Source organism: Prionailurus bengalensis, chromosome C1 (assembly GCF_016509475.1).
Source record: "Prionailurus bengalensis isolate Pbe53 chromosome C1, Fcat_Pben_1.1_paternal_pri, whole genome shotgun sequence".
Taxonomy (NCBI): Eukaryota; Metazoa; Chordata; class Mammalia; order Carnivora; family Felidae; genus Prionailurus; species Prionailurus bengalensis.
The window spans coordinates 42,442,617-42,466,899 of NC_057345.1; the positions used below are offsets into that span (position 1 = coordinate 42,442,617).

A 24,283-nucleotide genomic window follows, 5' to 3' on the forward strand; every position below is an offset into this window, starting at 1 on the left:
GAGATTACAGACATCTATGCTGGTACTGGCACACTCATTTTATATAATTATTGCCCAAATTCAAACAACAAATAATACGTCTTCCACACTTCCAAGCTTTTCTTTTACCCCAGGCCATTCTTTCCCACCACCATCAAATATCCATTCCAGGCCAACTTCTTCCTTTTCCCAGGGATTGATCTTTCCTGCTTCATATCTTACCCCATCCAGTCCCCAACTTGTCTTAAAAACACATCTTTCATATTTCCTTTATATATGCCATATAATATTCACCTATATCAGCCTTCCCCAATTCACCAAGTCAATTCCTAACTACTCCTTCAGACTCCATTCCAATGTTACCTCTTTATAAAGCATTCAAGCTGGTCACTCTTTTAAGATCCCATTTTCAAACAACAGTGTTACTATTACTGTTATTTGCTTACATGTTTTTCTCTAATCAGTAAACTCCTAGAGGAGAAGCATCATGTTTTTAAAAATGCCACACACATCCAATTCAACTTTTTATCACTAGATCATGGTACATGAAAAGCACTCAATATTTATCTTAACAATACACAGATCCAGAATAGCACTAATTCCAGACTTAGGGAAAAGAAAATGATAGGAAAGAGAGGACTAAGTAAAATAGCAAATTGCAAAAGACTTCCTTCTAACTAGCTTGGGAGACTAGCTAGTATAGAACCTAAATTCTCTTCTACATTATGGGCCCCGACGCCCTTAATATTCCTTTCTATTTTCAGAGGGTGACTACTCTGTCCTATTAATAACCCAGGATCGCCTTCTTCAATTTAGATATGACCTCATTTTTCTAAACTCTACAAAATTATACCATTTCTTTCTTTCCTTTCTTATTTATCAAGAATGATTACCTATTTCCTTGTATACATATTCACAAATATCCCAAATATCTATTTATGAACAGATTGATTTATGATTCTTTCCTTCAATACCTAGCAGTGTTTTTATTAAGGCTAGGAAGGTGTATTTCTAGATTAAAAAATTAATTAGTACTCAGGAACAAGATACAAATGGCTACAACAGTTCCTAATACACTGGAGATACTCAGTAAATTTGGGAGAAAAAAGAGGAAAAGGTAGAAAACCAAGGAAAAAGGGTTAAAGTGTAATACATCATATAGTATTTACTAATTTATCATTCCAAATGGACTGTTCACTTCTAATTCATAAACTGCCACTTTCACCAATATATCCCCAGTGCCTAGCATAGTACCTAGAAAATAACAAGCACTCCGTATCTATTGATGAGTGAATAAATCAAGGGTCAACAAACTTCTTCTGTAAAGGGACAAAGTAATACTTTGGTAAATATTTTACTTTGGTAAATATTTACTTTGGTAAATAATATTTTATGCTTTGATAAATAATAAATATTTTATGCTTTGCAAGCTATATGCTCTCTAGAGCAACTACTCAATGCAACTCTGCCATGGTAGCATGAAAGCAGCCACAGACAATAGGTAAACAAATGGGCATAGCTGTGTACCAATAAAACTTTTGTTTATAAAAACAAGGAGTAGGGGTTTTTTTAATCACAATTTAAAAAACACAAAACTCACCAACCAAAAAGCAAAAAAAGAGGATAACCCCATAGTTTGTTGACCCCTGGAATGAGAATGAATGAAGTCAGATTCACAGATATAAGGATTTACTGAACAAAGGGAGAGAAGAAAGAAGGAAAGAGGGAAGTTAGGAAAAATGAAAGCTATCTCTGCCTTAGCAATAAAAGAAAAAAAAAGAGCTGTACTTGGCAAAGAAAAGTTATGAAACATGCATCTTCCTCCAAACAACTAAAATGACATAGTATACTTTTTCAAGTCGAAAGATGTGATCTCTTTCTAAGCGTTCTTCTGCTTGTTTCAAGCCTAGCCTCTGCTCAGGTGTCAATGCAGATTCATCTATCACAGTAGCATTTTCTAAATAGTCCATCTCTGAAGAATTTTCTTTATTAGATTCATCATTCTTCATTTTACCTGGAAAAGGAAGCAACCACTTAGTTACCATCAGCAGAACTGATAAATTTTTAAAAAATTTAATGGAAAACATTCAATTTCTGCACATACAGAAAAAAGATTCTTATACATTCCTTAGTTGTACAAGTTGGTACACTTATGTAAGATTCAAGTAAGAGATATACATGGTATCAGAATTCACAAAGAAAAATCTATGTCATGGGTCAAATGCCTATCTTGTTCTTCCAACCTATCAAGAGAGACAAATCTAACTGACACTCACTGCAGAAGGCTAACACACTATAACCATCTTGCAAAATGTCTGAAGTATGATAAAAAGCTATTTGAAGTCCCAAAGATTAATCACTAAAATCAGTTTAGTGACTTCATCAATATACACTAGCAGCCAAAATAACATACATACTCTAGACCACAAACCCACACCAAGCTCCTCCCTCTTTGCTTTCACTGAACTCATGGATATCTCTACCATATCAATATTTCTTTCTTTGCTTCCCTACCTCATAGCTACATTGCAATCTCTTCAAGGCAAAGACTGGGTGCTGTCATCTTTTCATTTTCAGCACGTAGCATTATATACCTAGCATACAGTAGGTTCCACCATCACTGTGATTTTTCTAAATACATAATGAATCATGTTATTCTCTTGCTTAAAATATATAAGGCTTTCAAAGAGTTCAGGATAAAGTTTAAACTCTTTAGCATATTACATGTCATTCTTGCCTTCATGAAGGCAGTAAACAGAGTAACTACAATAATTCCAAGTTGTAGCAAGTGTTATAAAAGGGGAAATGCAAGTAACTGAGAAGGAGACTTTAGATATGGGAGTCAGTGAAGGCTTCTCTCAGATTTTAAACCAAGACCTTCAGAAAGAGAGCTAAGTTCTCTATATCTCTAACCTTATATTCTGCCTTAAGCATCTTTCATTTCATTCATACCAAATGTGCTAGAATGGATCATTGCTACTTCAAGTCTCAATGTCCTTTATATGTTTTTTCTTCCACCATCAAGGCCCTCCTCACTTCAACTAGTAATGTTTACCTGTCCTGCAAAATTCAGCTTGAACTTAACCTAATTCAGAAGAGAGTCTGATATTCTTTATACAGTTGACACTTGAACAATACTGGGGCTTGGGGTGCCAAAATCTGCATGTAACTTTTGACTGCCCAAAACCTTTACTATTAATAGCCTATTTTTGACCAAAAGCCTAATGATTAACAGTTGATAGACACACATTTTGCATGTTATATATACTATATATTTTATTCTTACAGTAAGGTAAGCTAGAAAAAAGAAACTGTTATTAAAAAAATCATGAGAAAATAGATTTACAGTACCATACTATATTTACTAAAAAAAAAAAAAAAAAATCAGGGGTGCCTGGCTGGCTCAGTCAGTAGAGCATGTGACTCTTGATCTTGAGATTATAAACTGAGCCCCATGCTGAGTATAGTGATACTTTTAAAAAAATGAAAATATTAAAAAAATTTTTTTAAGCTTATTTTTATTTATTCTGAGAAAGAAAAGGAGAAAGAGCACAAGAGAGGGAGGAGCAGAGAGAGAGAGAGAGAGAGAGAGAATCCCAACCAGGCTCCACGCTGTAAGCACAGAGCGCAACTCGGGGATCCATCCCACGAACGATGAGATCATGACCTGAGCCAAAATCAAGAGTCAGACACTTACCCAACTGAGCCACCCAGGTGCCCCCAAAAATAATAATTTTTTTTAATTAAAAAAAATCCATATAAGTGGACCTGTGCAATTCAAACCTGTGTTGTTCAATTATACAACTGTATTCTCGTAACACTATTGTTATATTGTCGTAACAATATTGTCTCTATTGTTTCACATTTGCATAATAATGTAATTTGTAATTTGTATAATGTAATTTGTATTCATTTATCTATCTCCTACTTCACATGATAGATTCCTCGATGCTAATGACTAGGTATTATTTAACTTTGTATTTTCAGATTTTAATACCTAGACCAGAGAAGACACATAATAAAAGTGTACTGAACAAATAAATTTGGATGTATCTAAAAACACTACTTAGGGGCGCCTGGGTGGCGCAGTCGGTTAAGCGTCCGACTTCAGCCAGGTCACAATCTCGCGGTCCGTGAGTTCGAGCCCCGCGTCAGGCTCTGGGCTGATGGCTCGGAGCCTGGAGCCTGTTTCCGATTCTGTGTCTCCCTCTCTCTCTGCCCCTCCCCCATTCATGCTCTGTCTCTCTCTGTCCCAAAAATAAATAAAAACGTTGGAAAAAAAAATTTAAAAAATAAAAAATAAAAACACTACTTAAAGTAAACGTTCATGGACAACAGATCTCTCCATTCTGCCCTCAAAAGCCAACTGCATGCCATCTACAAGAACCATGACAGTCAATTCTACCTTTTGATAACACGAATTTTCTAAACAAAGAAGAAAGGATAGGCCTTTGGAAATGAAGTGTTTCCTACCACAAGGACACAGAAGTCTCTAGAGTCAGGTGGCAAACTCTTAAGATGTTATTAGAAGGATTCAAAGATAAGAATTATGTTAGGTTGGCTAATTAATTCTTAAATTATTGTCAGGGAAAGACTGATGCACAATAAGTAATTTGCAATTGTATCCTAGTATTTAGAAAAATAATTTAGCTTTTTAGTAACAATTTTATGACGGTAATGTAAAATAAAAGGTAAAATTCTAGTTTTATTTCTACATTTCATGATAAAGAACAGTAGTAAGAATATTCTAACCTTTTTCTCTTTTCTATATGTACAATTTGCCAAGCACTACAAGGCAACATCAGCAAATCTTGTAAAACTGTCATTTCTGCCAATATAAATAATTATAGAAAGTTACATACCTTCTTTAAAATTCAGAAATAAATTTTTTTTTCTAAAATCAACATGAATATAAAATAACATCTGGCAGAAGTTCCCAAATTTCTTCCATCAAATTCCAGTTCTGTGAGATGTTAATACTATCCCAAAACAACAAGAGTTCAAAACAGGTATTCAAACAAAAACCTCTACATGAATGTTCATAGCAGCACTATTCACAATAGTCAAATGTGGAAATGACCCAAATGTCCAATCACTGATAAACATAAACAAAATGTGGCATATCCGCAAAGTGGAATATTATTCAACTGTCTTAGCTCAGGTTGTCATAACAAAATACCATAGACTTAACAGGGATTTATTTTCTCACAGTTCTAGAGGCAGGAAAGCCCAACATCAAGGTGCCAGCAGGTTTGGTGTCTAATTAGAGCTCTCTCCTTGGATTGCAGACAGTTGCTTTCTTGCTGTGTCCTCACAAGGCCATTCCTTGGTTCATGCATACAATGAGACAGATGCCTCTATTCCTCTTCTTATAAGGTTTCAATCCCATTGTATTAGGAACCTACCCTTATGACCTCATTTAATCTTAATTACCTACTAAAAGCTCTTATCTCCAAATGCAATCATACCAGGAGTTGAGACTTTAGCATACAAAATTTAAGGGAACACAATTCAGTCTATAGCATCAGCCCTAAAAAGGAAAAGTCCTGGGGGGTGCCTGGGGGACTCAGTCAGTTAAGCATCCTACTATCAGCTCAGGTCACCACCATGATTTCATGGTCATGAGATCGAGTTCCACATCAGGCTCTGCACTGGGTGTGGAGCCTGGTAGAGATTCTCTCTCCCTCTGCCCCTCTCCCCTGCTTTTCCATGCTTGCTCTCTCTCTCTAAAAAAAAAAAAAAAAAAAGTACTGATATATATAACACAAATGAACCTTGAAAACACGATGCTTAATGAAGGAGCCAGACATACAAAACAACATACATGATTCCATTTCTATGAAATATCCAGAAAAGGTAAATATATAGAAACAGAAAGCTTCGTATTAGTGATTGTCAGAAGATGACAGGAGGAGGGCAAAAGGATGTGAATCTTAATGAGTAGAGTGTTTCCTTTTGGGGTGATGAAAAAGTTCTGCAATTAGATAGTGGTGATGGTTGTACAACACTATAAATGTACTTAATGTCACTAAATTATATACTTTTAAGTGGTTAAGACAGTAGTTATCATATGACTCAGAACTCTACTTCAACATATATATCAAGGAGAAATGAATACACACACCCACACAGAAATTTTTAAATAAATGTTCAAAAAAAATGTTCATTGCAGGGTTATTTATACTAGGCAAAAGATGGAAACAATTCAATTATCTATCAGCTGATAAAAGGACAAGTAAAACATGGTATAGCCATAAGATGGAATATTATTCAGCAATAAAAAGGAGTAAGGTACTAGTACATGCTACAACATGTATGAATCTTGAAAACATTCTGCTAAGTGTAAAAAGCCAGACACAAAAGGCCACATGTTACATGATTCCCTTTATATAAAACAGGGAAATCTATAGAGACAGAAAGTAGATTACTGGCTGGCAATGTCTAGGAGGAGGGAGTAATGAGTAAGTGACTTCTAATGGATACAGTTTCTTTTGGGGGTGATAAAAATTTTCAGGAATTAGACAGTGGCTATATCTACACAACTCTATGAATATAGTACTAAAAACCCCTAAACTGTATGTTTTTAAATGAGACATTTTGGCATGTGAACTGTATCTCAATAAAACTATTATATAAAAAGGTAAATAAGAAAAATTTTAAATATGACAAATAGTAATAAAGACTATGGAGAAAGGCACCTGGGCATCTGACTCCTGGTTTCAGCTCAGGTTATGATCTCACAGTTCATGAGTTCGAGCCGAGTCAGGCTCTGAGGGGCTGGTGCAGAGCCTGCTTGGGATTCTCTCTCTTCCTCCCTCTCTACCCCTCCCTCACTCACACTCTCTCTTAAAATAAATAAATGAACTTAAAAAAAAAATAAGACTACTGAGAACAATTAAAAAGAGTAAAGACTGTAAATTCCTCCTTCACTGAAAAGGTGAAGGAGGTAAGGGAGCAAGCCATGTGGACATCTCAGGGAAGAATGTTCCAAGCAAAGGAAAAGCAAAGGTAAAGACCATTCTCCATATTTGAGGAAATGCAAGGAAACCATGCAGTTGGAGCAGAGAAGGGGAGAGGGAAAAAATGTAGAATGAAAGCAGATTACTCTAACGTATAGGAAACTAGTAAAACACTTTGAAGAGTAGTAACATGATCTGAATAATTTTAAAAGGATTATTCTGGCTGTGTAAAAAGTAAAATGAAGGGTGGTGTAAATGAAAGTAAGGAAATGAGTTGGGTTATCCTGCTCAAAAGCATATCTTATTCAGGAGCTTTTTAAAAATCCAGCATCTTGGAGCCCGTGAGTGGCTCAGTCGGTTAAGCATCCAAATCTTGGTTTTGGCCCAGGTCATTATCTCACAATTTCTTGAGTTCAAGCCCCATGTAAGTCTCTGTGCTGGCATCATGAAGTCTGCTTGGGATTCTCTCTCTGCCTCTTTCTCCCCACCCTTTTCACTTGCACTGTCTTGTCTGTCTCTCTCAAAATAAATAAACTTGAAAAAAAATGTTTAAATACTAAAAGGGGACCTGGGTGGCTTAGCTGGTTAAGAGTCTGACTTTAGCTCATGCCATGAATTCTCGGTTGGTGAGTTCGAGCCCCACATCAGGCTGTCTGCTGTCAGCACGGAGCCCACTTCAGATCCTCTGCCTCCCTCTCTCTCTAACCCTCCCGTTTGTGCTCTTTCAAAAATAAACATAAAATAATAAAAATTAATATTAAAAAATAATCCTATGGTCGCCTGTATGGGTCAGTCTATTCAACATCTAACTCTTGATTTTGGCTCAGGTCATGATCCCATGGTTGTGGGACTGAGCCCTGTCTCAGGCTTAGCAAGGGCTCAGCGCTGAACATGGAGCCTGCTTAAGATTCTCTCTCTCTCCTGTTGTCCCTCTTCCTTGCTTGTGATCTCTCTCAAATAAAAATAAATCAATAAATCTTTAATTTAGATTTTTCACTAACTCAAGTGGTCAAACCATTATAAGTGATCTTTAAGCAACTTCAAGCATTCACAGGGGCACCTGAGTGGCTCAGCTGGTTATCAGAGCCTGCTTAGGATCCTCTGTCTCCCTCTCTCTCTGTCCTAGCCCCGCTCACATCCTTGCTCTCTCAAAAATAAATACATTTCAAAGAAAAAATCATTGGGGCGCCTCAGTGGCTCAGTTGGTTAAGCATCTGGCATCAGCTCAGGTCATAATCTCATAGTTAGTGAGTTTGAACCCCACACTGGGCTCTCTGCTGTCAGCTCCTGTCTTAGTATCATCTGTCTCACTCTCTGCTCCTCCCCGCCAGCGCTCTCTCAAAAATAAATAAACATTAAAAAAAAAATCATTCATGGGGCTCCTGGGTGGCTTAAATAGCTGAGTGACTTCAGCTCAGGTCATGATCTCGCAGTTAATGTGTTCAAGCCTCTGTGCTGACAGCTGGAGACTGGAGCCTGCTTCGGATTCTGTGTCTCCCTCTCTCTCTGCCTCTCCCCTACTCATGCTCCATCTCTCTCAAAAATAAACAAACATTTAAAAAAAATTTTTTTAATCATTCATTGGGGCGCCTGGGCAACTCAGTTGATTAAGCATCTAACTCAGTTATAACTCAGGTCATGATTGCATTAGTTTCATTGGGTTTGAACCCCACAATGGGTTTTGTGCTGATGGTGCAGAGCCTACTTGGGATTCTCTCTCTTCTCCTTTTCCCTTTGCCCCTCCCCAGCTCGTGCTGTCTCTGTCTAAATAATAAACTTAAAAATTTTTAATACAAAAAATAAATTTAAAAAAATCATTCACATGTTATCATGTTCAGATTTGCTTATCTAAACATTATCAGTAGTATTATTTATTTGATACTATCTTTAAATTGACTTGCTTTTTTTGTCCTTTTCCTAAAGCATATCTTTAAAATTATGAAGTTAGTATTTTTCTTATGCATATAAAAATACGTCTATTAAAATTAAAAAAAAAAAGTCTGTCAACATACTGTCACCAGAAATAAAAAGAAACTATTTCTAAACTCTTTACCGGAGGTTCTCAAAGTGTGAAATAGCTTTCTTTTGTTATTCATATACCAAGAAAAGGTTTTATCCAACTAGCCACAGAAACATGAGGAAAAAAGATTGGTAAGAAAAATCCATTAAGTTAAACAGAATCAGGATTACTCAAAAGACATAGACAACATTTATAAGCAATTAATTAAAACTAAGATCAAAATCCCAAAAGAAAATGAATTTTATACCAATAGCTCAAGTAAATTCCAAGGGTCCTAACCAATCTGTACTTCCATTCTTGTTCCTGTCAAAAAATTTGCTGCACTGCAGCCAAAAAGATTAAAAATATGTATCTGTATCTGATCATAGCACTACCTTACTTAAAATTCTTTAGTGTCTTCCAAAACACTCATAATAAAGTCCAAACTGCCTATCATGTCCTAAAAGGTCCTTCATTCTCCAATTGTTCTAAGACTTTTCAGCTGTATCATTTGCTACTTTTCCCCTCAATTCTGTTCCAGTCATACTCAATCTCAGTCATACTCTCAGTCTCACATTTATGTCCTACATTTTCTCAATCTAAAATCTAAATCCCTCAATTAAATCATGTACTCTCTCAACTCTTAAGTTTTTGGCACTGAACTAAACCACCACTTTATCTGTATCACCCCCCATCAAACTAGAAGCTTCCTTGAGGTCTGGGGCTGTATTTTTGGGGTTTTTCATTGTAAACATATGCTTGGCATATAAAAGGAACTCAATACATACATGTTTGTTGAATGAATGAGTTACATATTACCAGGACCACTTAAAAAGTGTTTGTGTGTGTACACATGCACATACCTACATACTGGACTATAGGAGCCACTAATTTCTATTTGCACAGGCTTTTTACCCATCTCAATAAATGTAAACGTTCTTTTTTAGCTTAAAAAGCCATATTATTTGGGCACCTGGGTGGCTCAGTTGGTTAAGCATCTTACTCTTGATTTCAGCTCAGGTCATAATCTGATGGTTGTGAGATCAAGCCCTGTGTCAGGCTCTGCACTGAGTGCAGGGCCTGCTTGGGATTCTCTTTCTCTCTCTCTCTCTGTCTGCCCCTCCTCTGCTCACACACGCACACTTGTGCTCTCTCTCTCCCTCTCAAAATAAACAAACATTTTTAAAAAGCCGTATTATTAATGTCCTTCTTGTAATTAAAGTAGTTAAAATCAAACTGGTGATAATCTAAACACTATTAACATAGGAAAAATCTCTCCAAAAATGTGACCCTGGGATAATCTAATTTGTACTTACTCAAATCATCTGATATGTCTTCAATTCCCGAAGCACTATCATCAGAATCACCAGTATTATCTGTACATGCTTGTTGCTTCTGAGATTGTGGTGAGTTTTCCAAAGCAGATTTTTCTCCCTCTACAACATCAATATTCACTTTGTCCAGAGAAGTAAAGGAACTTGGAATTTTTCTTCCAATCTGCTGTAATTCTATCTGTCGCATGTTTTCTTTTAACGGTAAACTGGGTGCCTTCTCTGGTTCTGTTAGCGAACCAGGGACCTTTTCTGATTTCATCTGAGCAATGGGTACTTTTTCTGTTTTCCTCTGTGAACTAAGTGCCTTTTCTGCTGCTATTGCCTGGGAGCTGGATGTCTTTTCTGTTTTCACTGGTGAATTAGATGACTTTGGTGACTTTTCTGCTTTTGCCTGTGAAACAGGTAACTTCTCTGCTTTTACCGGTGAATTAGGTGATTTTTTTGTTTTGCAATGACTTTGATCTCGAAGGACTAATCCCAAATCTTTAGGACTTGCTACGCTGGCAGCATTTACTTTACATGATTTAACTTCTGTCTTTTCTATACAAATATCATTTTGCTTATTTTTTTTACTACTATTCCTACTTGGAGAGCTGGTCCCAATTTCTTTTATGGATTTATCATTTCTAGCTTTCAAAGTTTGATTAGATATAACTTTAACTGCTTTGCTTTCTTCAGAAAGAGCCCAAGCATTCTTCTTTGGTTCATGATTTTCATTTTTAGAGGTCTTAGACTCTTCCATTATTTGAAAACCTGCTTCTTCCCAATTGTGATACTGTAAAATGGCAGATTTCTAGTAGTTGAATTGCTTCAAGTCCAGATTAGGCAAACAAACTATTGGATTGGGAAAAAAAAGAAAAATCTGTTATTTAAAACACAAAAGCCACTTTTTTTTAATTGGTGAGACTTTCAAAATTTGTTCTTAAAACTAAAGAAATAGTAAAAAATTAAAAACTCTGAAAACCATATGAGGAGTTAAAACCCACTTAGTAAATAACAACCAAATGCTCATAAAGAAGGTTGTAATGTAATTATGGCAATATGACATCAAAACAATTTTAGAAGTAAAATTTGTTTTACATTACCCAATAAGAATTTCAACTAAAAGGGAAATAAAACCTGCAATTGATGTACCACAATTAACATAAAAGGACATGGAACAAAGAAAACACAAAAACCCTAATCTAGGGGAGCCTGGCTGGCTCAACCAATGGAGCATTTGATTCTTGGGGTCATGAGTTCAAGTCCCACATGGTGTATACAGATTACTTAAATAAACAAAGCTTTTAAAAAAAGAATCCAAATTTATAGGCAATATAGGGAATCAGTTTATAGAGGCCCAAATTGAAAGATTTTGCCTACATGACTTTCCTACTAAACACTACCTATTTATACTGCTAACCTACTTCAAACTTGATTTTCTAAAGATGGGGAAATAATGTCAACAGACTTTTCTCCACCTCTAAAGTATAAAGGAGTTTAATTTTTCTGAGATTAAAAAATTTAAAAATAGGAACCCAGAATTAAAAAATGATAGTAATATTTTATATGATATAATGGTGGATACATGACATTATACATTATACAAAATCGACAGAATATATACCATTAAAAGTGAACCCTAACATAAACTATGGACTTTGGGTGATAGTGACATGTCAATGTAGGTTCACTGACATAACAAATATACCACCCTGGGATGATGATAGGGAGGCTATTCCTGTATTGGGGAAGGGAGTTTATGAGCCTTCTGTATTTTCTGGTCAATTCTGCTATAAAAATTTAAACTGCTATATAAAAACGAATGTTTAAAAAAGAAAGATGATAGAATACTAAAATCAGTCAGAACTCATCTTGTTCTAAAATATAATAGAAACAATTATACATTTACCACTGAGCACAAACTACAAACAAATTAAAATGCTGCATTTTGTTAAGTTATTTCTATATTAGAAATACCCTGTATACTGTATTTTACAGAAATAAGAATTTTTTTTTTTACTGTTCACTTTGCCCTGTATGCCTTAAATTCAGATCTATGCTTCTAAACAGATAACTAATATGAATAAAAATTAAAGTCAGCTAAAACAAAATGTAAGTGGCATCTTTGATTTTACTTAATTTATTAAACTACAAATTTGGGCAAATGAACACCTCTAATCATATAACCATACATCATATAAATGCAAAAAAAATTGCCTAAAATAAAAAGTCCAAAACACCAAGTCATATCCTCCCAACTATCTATTTATACCAAAACCTATGTCCAAATTAAAGAAACTAAACTTACCTAGCTATGTCTCCACCACAACATCTTACTCAACGTGCACCTAAGTTTTATAATTCCTATTGTAGTAAAGCAGTATGTATCCTCTGCCTTGATCTCTGTCCAGATTGACATTCTCTTTTATTTAAAAACAAAAACAAAAACAAAAACAAAAACAAAAACAAAAACAATTAGATTCTTCTTTCTAAATTATTTTATGGACACCTGAGTGCCTCAGTCATTTAAGCATCCAACTCTTGGTTTTGGTTTGGTTTTTGCGGTTTCATGGGTTTGAGCCCTACACATCGGGCTCTGTGCTGGCAGCATGGAGTTTGCTTGGGATTCTCTCTCTCTCTCTCTCTCTCTCTCTCTCTCTCTCTCTCTCTCTCTGTCCCTCTCCCACTTATGCTGTCTCTCAATAAATAAATAAACTAAAAAAATAATTTTATAAAGTAACTTTTTCAAATTATAAAATTTAAACCAAAAAAAAAAAACTTTAAGCCAAAACCATCCTAGATTTTCACCATTAATGTCTTCTGTGACTAATATTATTTTCTAGTAAAAAGCTGTAGCACTCTTAGCTATAAAAGAATGTTTATATTCCTGGTTTTTGGATATTTGAATTTATTAAATTTATACATTCTGCTCTCAATATTCTTCATAAGGTGTTTCACATACATGTCAAAACAGTTACCAAATATGACTATATCTAAATTCTTGTAGAAACTACTGCACATTCTTAATTTTAAAAATAAAAATGGATTCTATTTCTAAAAGATTAGTTTTACCTTATCCAGAAACCAAAATATTTTAAATTTTCTAATTCTATTCTATGATGATGACTCTAATAATTTTGTAGATGTCATCTCCCTGACAAAAGCCATAATACAACAAACACTTGATTGAGCCACACTGATCCACAATTCCATTTATAAAACTTTTTAGAGGAGCGCCTGGGAGGCTCAGTTGGTTTAGCGTAGGACTCTTGATTTTGACTCAAGTCATGATTTCACTGTTCGTGGGTTTGAGCCCCATGTTGGGCTCCATGCTGGTGGCACAGAGCCTGCTTAGGAGGATTCCCTCCCTCTTTCTCTGCCCCTCCCCTGCTTGCACTCTCTCTCTCAAAAATAAACTTAAAAAAAAACTTTTAAAGATTTTTTTTTAAATGTTTATTCATTTTTGAGAGAGACAGAGCACGAGTGGGGTAGGGGCAGAGAGAGAGGAAGACACAGAATCTGAAGCAGGCTCCAGGCTCTGAGCTGTCAGCACAGAGTCCGACGCAGGATCCAAACCCACAAACTGTGAGATCATGACCTGAGCCAAATTTGAACATTTAACCAACTGAGCCACCCAGGCCCCAACAAAACTTTCTAGATACACTATTCTTCCACTCAAAAAAAACTCTATAAATCGGGGTGCCTGGGTGGCTCAGTCGGTTGAGCGTCTGACTTCGGCTCAGGTCATGATCTCAAAGTTCATGGGTTCGAGCCCCGCATAGGGCTCTGTGCTGACAATTCAGAGCCTGGAGCCTGCTTCGGATTCTGCCTCTCCCTCTCTCTCTCTGCCCCTCCCCCACTTGTTCTCTCTCCCTCTCTCTCTTAAAAAAAATACACATTAAAAATTTAAAAAAAAACTCTATAAATCAAGTTTCTATACATAAATTAAAGCTACAAACATTTAAAAAATTAATGTACTTAATATAGATAAATGCTAGTTCAAGACTCAGGAAATTGCTACATTTCACTTTGATTAATTTGGTTCATGTAACTAAAAGTACATTTAAATTTTTAACAGGAACATGTTATTAAAAACAGCCTTACTTAATTTCTAATCTTCCTCATCTTCTTATAAGAGTAACAGATGTCCTATTAAAAAAAAAAGCATGGTAATATTATACAGCAAAATTCCTATTTTAAGCTATCAACAGTATAAATTTTTCCCAAAAAAGTTGTAATTTCTAGAAATGAAGTTCTCTCTGAGGAGGTTAAGATTTTGAAAATAAGGTTCACTGCTTCCCACTGCACACTCATAGCAAAATTGGTTAAACAAAATAAAAATGTCAGACCTATGTTCTAGTTCCTGGCTACATTTCTCCAATGTAGTAAATGAGGATTAAATGAGGTTCCAACCTTGAATGCACTATTATTGTCAAGAAGATACAAAGAATTTTTAATAAATTTTAAAAAGGTATTTGAATATAGAAAACAATAGCATTTAGAATGTATCCCATTTCATTTTTATATTATTAAGATATCAGTTCACTTCTTACTTCTAGTTCTAACCATGTCTTCCTTTCTTGAATTCTTAAATGCCTACAGATACTGGAGACTGAGGGAGTTCTCAGGCCCTGAGACTTCAACTAACAACTAGTGCCAGGTTCCTGACTTTGCTGTGAAAAAGAATTCAAGGACAAGTCAGAGTGAAATACAGCAGAGGAAGCTTTACTACAAAGCGAAAGTACACACCTGAAGGAAAGAGGAGTCCGTACGGGCACACTCAGAGAATCTAAGTAGCGCCGGGTGGATATGGGGCTGATTTTTATTGGTGATTATAATTTGGGGATGAAATATTCATATGGGGTTCTGCAGAATAGGCAGAGATTTCTAGGAATTCTGCATAATACTACATATGCCCTATGATGGCCACTATGCACAGGTGCAGTCTGATTTCAGGCTAACTGGGTCTTGGTGTGCATGTAGGTTAAGCAACAGCAAGATGCTTATTATCATTAGAAACCACAGAGCTATCAGAGGTTTGCTTAATCGCCACAATCTGTCAGGTATCAGACTAGGTTCCCTGTTTTTTTGTTCCTCCTGCAAATATCTAGCACTTCCCTATTCCACCTGCCCCACTACCACAATGCTGGGTACTCAAAAGACATTCAAAATCACTACCAATTAAAATATCCATTCCAGACTGATGGCCAAACACGGGGCCTGTAGTTGTGCCTGTGCCTCAGTAAGTCTAATTGTGGCATTGAGTATTAACAAAAACTTGAAAATATTAAGTCCCATTCTCCAAAGTGCATTTTATCCATAATAAAAAAGGATAATCTTGGGGCGCCTGGGTGGCGCAGTCGGTTAAGCGTCTGACTTCAGCCAGGTCACGATCTCGCGGTCCGTGAGTTCGAGCCCCGCGTCTGACTCTGGGCTGATGGCTCAGAGCCTGGAGCCTGTTTCCGATTCTGTGTCTCCCTCTCTCTCTGCCCCTCCCCCGTTCATGCTCTGTCTCTCTCTGTCCCAAAAATAAATAAACGTTGAAAAAAAAAAATTTTTTAAAAAAAAAAAAGGATAATCTAATCTCCATATGCTTCTTCTGTCTTTCCCAATTTGTTCAGGATTCAGGAAAGGAAAGAGTGCTATTTATTGGTCCCCGTAAGCCCCAAGAAGTAGGTAAATTTTATAAGACTCTGAATGTCTTAAATGTCTATCCTATCTTCATATTTTGTTTAATTAAGTTTAAAATTCTAGGTTAGAAATCATTCACTCAAAATGCTACAGGTATTGTTTCAATGATTTCTAGTTTCTAGTATTCCTAGGGAAAATCATGCCATTCTTATTTTCCATTTCTTTTTTTAATGTTTATTTACGAGACAGGGAGAAAGACAGTGAGAGAGTGAAGAGGGCAGACAAAGAGAAAATCCCAAGCAAGCTCCATGTTATCAGTACAGAGCCCAATGTAGGGCTAAAACCCATGAACTGTGAGATCATGACTGAGCCAAAACCAAAGCCAGATGCCCGTATTTTCCATCTTTTTTACTGAACTGTTTCTTTTCTGTATGGAAACTTAGGATATTCTCTTTGTCTCGGTGTTCTGTAATTTTTTTTTTCAATTTAGGTTTGAGTTAGTTAACATATAGTGTAGTTAGTATTGGTTTCAAGTGCTCTGTAATTTCTCTTTTTTTTTAATTTTTTTTAACGTTTTTATTTATTTTTGAGACAGAGAGAGACAGAGCATGAATGGGGGAGGAGCAGAGAGAGAGGGAGACACAGAATCGGAAACAGGCTCCAGGCTCTGAGCCGTCAGCCCAGAGCCCGACGCGGGGCTCGAACTCACGGACCGCGAGATCGTGACCTGGCTGAAGTCGGATGCTTAACCGACTGAGCCACCCAGGCGCCCCATGTAATTTCTAATTGATAAACCATGGAGCAGATATTTCTTCAAACATTTGTCTGGGTATTTAGTTGGCTGTTTTAATCTCTAACTCAAGTTCCCCAGTTTTGACAATTTTTTCTTATATTATGTCTTGTATCTTTTCCTCCCTTTCATTTTCTCCGTCCTTTTTCTCTAACTCCTATTAATTGGCCTTTATGTCTCCTACATTGATTCTACATTTATCTTACCTTTCTCTCCATTTTCTATCTCTTTATTTTCTTTCCTCAGTGATTTCCTCACCTTTATCTTCCAAATCTTCCGCATTTAAGAGGAGAGGAGCATTTTCATTTCTAAAAATGCCTTAACTCTCTGATTATTCCTTTTTACGACACTCTGTTCTTGTCTCATGATTATTATCTCTTATTTCTGAATGCTAATAGTTTTCTTAAATTTTTTCTGCTCCCTGTAGTTTCCTGACTTTCTTATTTGTTTTCTTCTCTATCAAGCATAATAGGAATCTCAGGAGAAAAAGAGAATAAAGGAGACAGAAGAATACTTGAAGAAATAGTCAAAAGCTTCCCAAATCAGATGAAAGACACAATTATACACAACCAAAAAGACCAATAACTCCAAGCAGAATAAACTAAAAAAATCCACACCAAGACCAACTACTACTCAATTTTGATAAACAATGAGAGAATTTTGAAAGCAGTGAGAGAGAAGCAACTTTTCATATACTAAGAATTCACAATAAGATTAAAAGATGATTTCCCATCAGAAACCATGAAAATCAGAAAAAAGATGACATATTTAAAGTTCTGAATGAAAAAAATGTCAACCAAGCATTCTCTAGCCTTGTGGCAAAACTATACTCTACAAAGGAGGAATTATGAGATTCCAGATAAACCTCCTGGAAATCAGGAAGTATTTAAGCTCATGTGACTTACAGCCCCCAAGGAAGGGGAGAGCTGGAAGACTATTCTACTCTTACTATTCTTCTTACCGTTCTTATCATTTACTTTAAAGGATTAAGCACTCCACCCCTTGCTTACTGTTATTAAGCTCAAAAATCCCAAGAATGGTTTAGGAGCTTTTTTCCCAGAGCTGCCAAAAGCTAGACACTAGGCAAAATTCATGATATGCAGCCCACTGTGCACTCACTCACTTCCTTCTCTGAAGTTATCACCAATAACTTATATTGTTAACAATATTGGGTTTTGTTTTGTTAAGTTTATTTATTTTGAGGGGTAGGGGGAGAGGGGGAGAGAGAGGGAGAGGGAGAGGGAGAGGGAGAGGGAGAGAGAGAGAGAGAGAAAGCGAAAGTGGGAGGAGTAGATAGAGAGGGAGAAAGAGAATCCAGAGCAGGCTCCATGATGTCACCCAGAGCCCCAGGAGATCATAACCTGAGCTGAAATCAGGAGTTGGGAACTCAAACCGACAGAGCTACCCAGGCACCCCTATCGTTAACAATATTGTTAAGATGCCAACACTACCCAAAGCAATCTAAAAACTGAATGCACTATCAAAATCCCAATGGTATTTTTTGCAGAAATAGAAAACCTCATCCTAAAATTCATATGGAATTTCAAAAAACTCTGACTAGCCAAATCAACCTAGAAAAAGAAGAAAAAAGAATTGGAAGACTCACACTTCCTGATTTCAAAACTTAATACAAGCTACAGTAATCAAACAGCATGATACTGGCATAAAAAAAAACAAAAAAACATAGATCAATAGAATAAAACAGAGAGCCCCAGAATAAACCCTCACATATGTGGTCAACTGATTTGACACTAATGCTAACAGTATTCAGTGGGGAAAGGACAGTTTTTTCAAGAAATGGTGCTGCAAAAACCAGATATGTACATTCAAAGGAATGAACTTGGACCCTGACCTTATACCGGTTACAAGAATTTATTCAAAATGGACCAACTTAGGCACTAATTATAAAGCAAAAGACTGTAACAAAATTCAAATGGCCGATAATGCTAAATTGGTAAAGAAAACTATCACAAAATCATAAAATATATTACCATAGCAGCCATTAAACAGAGTAAGTTTCTACTCTGCTATGGAGCAATAGTGAAGACATACTATTAAACAAAGAAAGTAATAACACAGGAGTATGCACTACAGTAAATCTATGCAAGAAAGAAGACAGTGGGGCACCTGGATGGCTCAGTCAGCAGAGCGTGTGACTCTTGATCTCAGGGTTGTAGGTTCGAGCCCCACGTTGGGTGTAGAGATTACTTAAAAATAAAAACTTGAAAGAAAGAAAGAGAGAAAGAAAGAAAGAAAGAAAGAAAGAAAGAAAGAAAGAAAGAAAGAAAGAAAGAAAGAAAGAAAAGAAAAGAAAAGAAAAGAATATATATACTTAAAATTTCACATACTATATAAAAATTGTAAGTCTTCAGGACTTTGGGTCTGGCAACAGCTTCTTAAGTATGACATTAGAAGCAGACAAGGGCACCTGTCTGGCTCAGTAGGTGGCATATGTGACTCTTGATCTCAGGGGTCATGAGTTCAAGCCCCGACAAAAATAAATATATAAACTTTAAATATAAATAGATAAACTTTAAAAAAACATACAACAAAGAAATAAATACTGGATCATCAAAATTTAAATTTTTTCTTTGACATCTGTCTTGGCAATAATTTTTCGGATTTGACACCAAAACCAAAGACAACTGGGAGCACCTGGGTAGCGGTCAGTTGGGCATCTGGCTTTGGCTCAGGTTACAATCTCACAGTTCGTGGGTTCCAGCCTGGAGCCTGCTTCGGAGTCTGTGTCTCCCTCTCTCTCTCTGCCCCTCCCATGCTCACACTCTGTGTCTCTCTCAAAAATAAACAAACATTAAAATATATTTTTTTTCAAAACCAAAGAAACCAAAGCAAAAATAAACAAGGAAGACTATCAAATTAAAAAGCTTCTACAGAGCAAAGGAAACCATCAGCAAAATAAAAGGGCAACCTGCCCTGCAAGAGACACTAAGGTCATGGTCTCTCGGTTTATCAGTTCGAGCCCCGCATCAGACTCTGTGCTGACAGCTCAGAGCCTGGAGCCTGCTTCAGATTCTGTCTCCTTCTCTCTCTCTGTCCCTCCCCCACTTGCACACGCACACATGTGTGGGCTCTCTCTCTCTCAAAAATAAATAAAGTTAAAAAAAAATTTTTTTAATTAAAAAGAGAAATACCATATGATCCAGCAATTCCACTTCTGGGCATTTACTGAAAGGAAACAAAAACACTAAGTCAAAAAGATATCTGCACTCCCATGTTCTTTGTGGTGTTTATTTACAATAGCCAAGACATGGAAGCAACCTATGTCTACTCACAGATGAACTGATAAAGAAAATGTGGTATACAATGCAATATTATTCAGCCCTGAAAAAGTAGAAAACCTTGCTATTTATAACAACTTGGATAGACCCTGAAGGCATTATGCTAAGCGAACTAAGTCAGACAAATACTGTTATGATCTCATTTACATGTAAAATCTAAAACAAACAAAAATGAACTCACAGCTATAGAGAACAGCTTGATAGATGCCATAGGCTGGGGCTGGGGCAGGGGAAGGAGACAGGCAAAATAGGTCAAAGCGGTGGGGTGCCTGGGTGGCTCAGTCAGTTAAGTGACTGACTCCATTTCAGCTCAGGTCATGATCTGTCTCATGGTTCATGAGTTCGAGCCCCATATCAGACTCCACAATGTCACAGTGTGAGTCTGCTTTGGTTTCTCTCTCTCCGCCCTTCATGTGCACTCTCTCTCTCAAAATAAATAAACTTAAAAAAAGTTTTTTAAAATAGGTCAAAGTGGTCAAAACATGAACTTACATTTATTAAAGAAAATAAATTCTGGGGATGTAACATGTAGCATGCTGACTATAGTTAATAATACTGTCTTGTATATTTGAAAGTTGTTAATAGAGTAAATCTTAAAGGTACTCATCACACAAAAAAAAATAATTTATTAACTATGTGATGATGGATGTTAATAACTAGACTTACTGTGGAGATCATTTCACAATATATACAAATATCAGAGCATTATGTTGTACACCTGAAACTAATATAATGTTGTATATATGTATATATATACATACATATACACATATGTAATGTGTATGTTAATTATATCTCAACCAAAAAAAATTAAAACATCTGTTCAGCAAGGACACTACCAAAAAAGTGAAAAAATTACCAACAGAATGGGAGGAAATATATGCAAATCACATATTTAAATAAGGGTCTAGTATCCAGAATATATAAAAAACTCCTTACAACTTACCAACAAAAAAGACAAACAACCCACTTAACAAATCGGCAAAAGACTTGAATAGACATTGCTCCAAAGATAAATGGTCAATAAGTGCATGAAAAAATGCTGAACATCATTAGTCATTAGGGAAATGTAAATCAAAACTACAATAAAACACCACTTCATTCTTCTAGGATTATCAAAAAAGCAGAAAATAACAAATGTTGGTGAGGATATGGAAAGATTGGAATCCTCACGCAACTGCTGGTGAGAATAAAATGATGCAGCCAATGCAGAAAACAGTTTGGCAGTTCCTTAAAAAATATATAGAGAATTACCATATGATCCAGCAATTCTACCCATAGCATATATTCCAAAGAGCTGAAACCCGGGACTCGAACAGCTATTTGTATGCCCATGTTCACTACAACATCATTCACAATAGCCAAAATGTAGAAGCAACCCAAGTGACTAACAGATGAATGGATAAGCAAATTGTGGTATATACAAAACAATGGAATTTTAGTCAGCCGTTGAAAGAAATTCTGACACATGCTACAACATGGCTGAACCTTGACAACACTGTACTAAATGAAATGTCAGTCACAAAAGGACAAATTTGGGAGCACCTGGGTGGTTCAGTTAAGCATCCGACTCAGGTCATGAACAGGTCATGATCTCAGTTCATAGGAATCAGAGACCTGTGTTGGGCTCTGCGATGACAGCAAACAGCCTACTTGGGATTCTCTCCCTCTCGTTCTGCACCCCCCACCCCGCCCTCTGTCTTTCTCTGTCAAAATAAATAAATAAACTTTAAAAAATAAAAGGAGAGGGGTGCCTGGGTGATTCAGTTGGTTGGGCATTATGATCTCGCAGTCCGTGAGTTCAAGCCCCAAGTCAGGCTCTGGGCTAACAGCTCAGAGCCTGGAGCCTGCTTCAGATTCTGTGTCTCCCTCTCTCTGCCCCACCCCACTCATGCTCTGTCTCCCTCCCTCTCTCTCTCAAAAATAAATACACATAAAAAAAGAACAAATATTGTATAACTCCAATTATAAGATATTTAAAATAAGTATATTCATAAAGACAGAAAATAGAACAGAAGTTATCAGGGAATGGAGGAAGAAGGGAATGAGAAGTAACTATTTAATGGGTTTCTGTTTGGGATGATTAAAAAAAGTTCTGGAAATAGTCGTGATGATGATATAACATTGCGAATGCATTGATGCTACTAAGTTGTACATTTAACTGGTAAGTTCTACGTTATTTATATTTTTCAATAAAAAACTTAAAACTCAAGGGGCACCTGGGTGGCTCAGTCAGTTACGCATCCAACTTTGGCTCAGGCCATGATCTCACAGTTTGTGGGTTTGAGCCCCGTTTCGGGCTCTGTGCTGACAGCTCAGAGCCTGGAACCTGCTTTGGATTATGTGTCTCCCTCTCTCTCTGCTCCTCCCCCACTCATGCTGTCTCTCTCTGTCACTCAAAGATAAAAAAAAATAAAACATTAAAAAAAATTTTAACTTAAAACTCAAAAAATTATAATCAAAATAATGTGCATGCACTGACCTTATGTAAGATATCATAGACCTCAAATCTTAATCACTCTCAAATAGCTAAAGGTTTTTTAAAAAATACTTTTTATATGGGTAAAATCAACTGACAGAATTTTTATGATCAAAGGCAAGTGCAACTGTGCCCCCTTCTCTCAAAGCCAGTTTTGTGAATAAACAAGATTTCCAAACTAAATTACCTATATACTCACCCAAAGTCCAATTACGTAAAGCTTTCTGGATTGATTAGTCAATCTTTTTTCCTTCTTTGTTCATCTGGTAAGCCTCTTTGGACATTTTATTATATACTAGAATCTTTACCAGCAATAGACAAAATAAATTTAAGTTATGCTTCTTTTCACAAGCAATTTGTTGGCCTCACATTGCCAACTGTTTTAGGGTTTTTTTTTTTTCCTAATGAGATATGGAGATTATGTGGATCCCCAAATTACCCAAGACACAATTTCCTTTTCTTCCTTATAATCAAGAATTAGCACTACAGATGAAAAGTTCTGTGCAAGATTTGCCAGAGAGCTCTTGATTCTTCTATTATCAAGCAGCTCCTGAGTATTTATAATGATATACTTAACACCTTTTGAGTGGGTTTACTTGTTTACTGGGGATACCTATTATATCCCGTAGATCCAAATATCATGATGTGTAACTGTGCTGGTCCTACAAAGCTTTTGAAATTTGACAAACTACAATTCAAAATAAGCCAGGTTACACTGCAGTAACAACCTCTTTAACTCAGTGCTGATCACAACATAAATTGATTTATTAACTCGTGTAAAATCCTCTGTAAGTTCAGGTGCTCTCCAAGGCAGCTGTCCTTCATGCATCAGCTCAACATTCCAAGCTGCTTAATCTTATGCTACCTCTCACTTTTAATAAAACAGGGAGAGAAAGACTAGCACTGGTTAGTTTTGCTCACGTTTAATTTACCTTAACAGGTCACTGGGCTCCACCAAACTTCAAGGCACACAGCCCTCAGAATGCCTCAAAATAAAAAGTAGTAACAATTCTTATCACATTGGTACAAGGTGAAATATGGCAACCTCTTTGTCTCAATGCATGTTACTGTTTCCCTCCAATCCTTTTATTCAGGACTAATTTCATAAACATGTGATGTGTACCATCACATAGGGCTCCCATCTCAGAAAAGAAAGACTCTGTGCTTGTTTTAAAACTGCTGTCACTGCGGGGCCTGGGTGGCTCAGTCAGTTAAGCATCAGACTACTGCTAAGGTCATGATCTCATGGTTCGTGAGTTCAAGCCCTGCATCAGGCTCTCTGCTGTCAGCACAGAGTCCACTTTGGATCCTCTGTCTCTCTCAAACATAAACATTAAAAAAAAAAAAAAAAGCTTCTGTCACCATCTTGAAATTCTTAATAATTTTATCTTTGAATTTGTGTTTTGTAGTCTAATGGGACAATGGAACATGCATAGGAGCAGTGGAGATACATGCAAAGTGCATGTCTGACATTCCTTTCTACTTCATTCTCATACAGCTTTGGTGATACACCATGAGCACAGAATTTCAGTGGATCCACAATATATGTGGGAGTTCAGCAAGACTTAAAGTGAGTGAGTATAAAGTAAGCATGTTGTCTACAACTAAGTAAGCAGTGGTACTAACAGCCAAAGAACCTTCATTTTCTATTTCAACCATAATTTGCTTCAAACACAGAACAAAGACAATGGTATTCTAAGAAACACGAATGACAAAAATGAAAAATAAAAACCTTTTATATCTTTTCTTACTCATGTTACTTCCCTGTATTAACCAACTAATTATGCTAAAAGTGATGACACATAAAGAAAGGGAAAGATAGAACAAGTCA

At 36.4% G+C, this 24,283-nt stretch overlaps 1 protein-coding gene across 16 annotated transcripts in view; it reads right to left on the minus strand.

The window, feature by feature from the left end:
• Positions 1-24,283, minus strand: part of TUT4 (terminal uridylyl transferase 4) — a 136,891-nt gene that overhangs the window by 98,151 nt on the left and 14,457 nt on the right. For 8 of the 16 annotated variants that reach the window (XM_043574982.1, XM_043574981.1, XM_043574980.1 and 5 more), the window contains exons 2-4: positions 12,562-12,675; positions 10,254-11,105; positions 1,830-1,993 (exon numbers count right to left, since the gene is read on the minus strand). In XM_043574982.1, the coding sequence (XP_043430917.1) occupies positions 1,830-1,993; positions 10,254-11,013 (924 nt within the window). In that variant the 5' untranslated portion in view covers positions 11,014-11,105; positions 12,562-12,675. The remainder of the gene's footprint in view (positions 1-1,829; positions 1,994-10,253; positions 11,106-12,561; positions 12,676-24,283) is intronic. The other 8 variants (XM_043574972.1, XM_043574979.1, XM_043574970.1 and 5 more) reach the window with 1 other exon arrangement.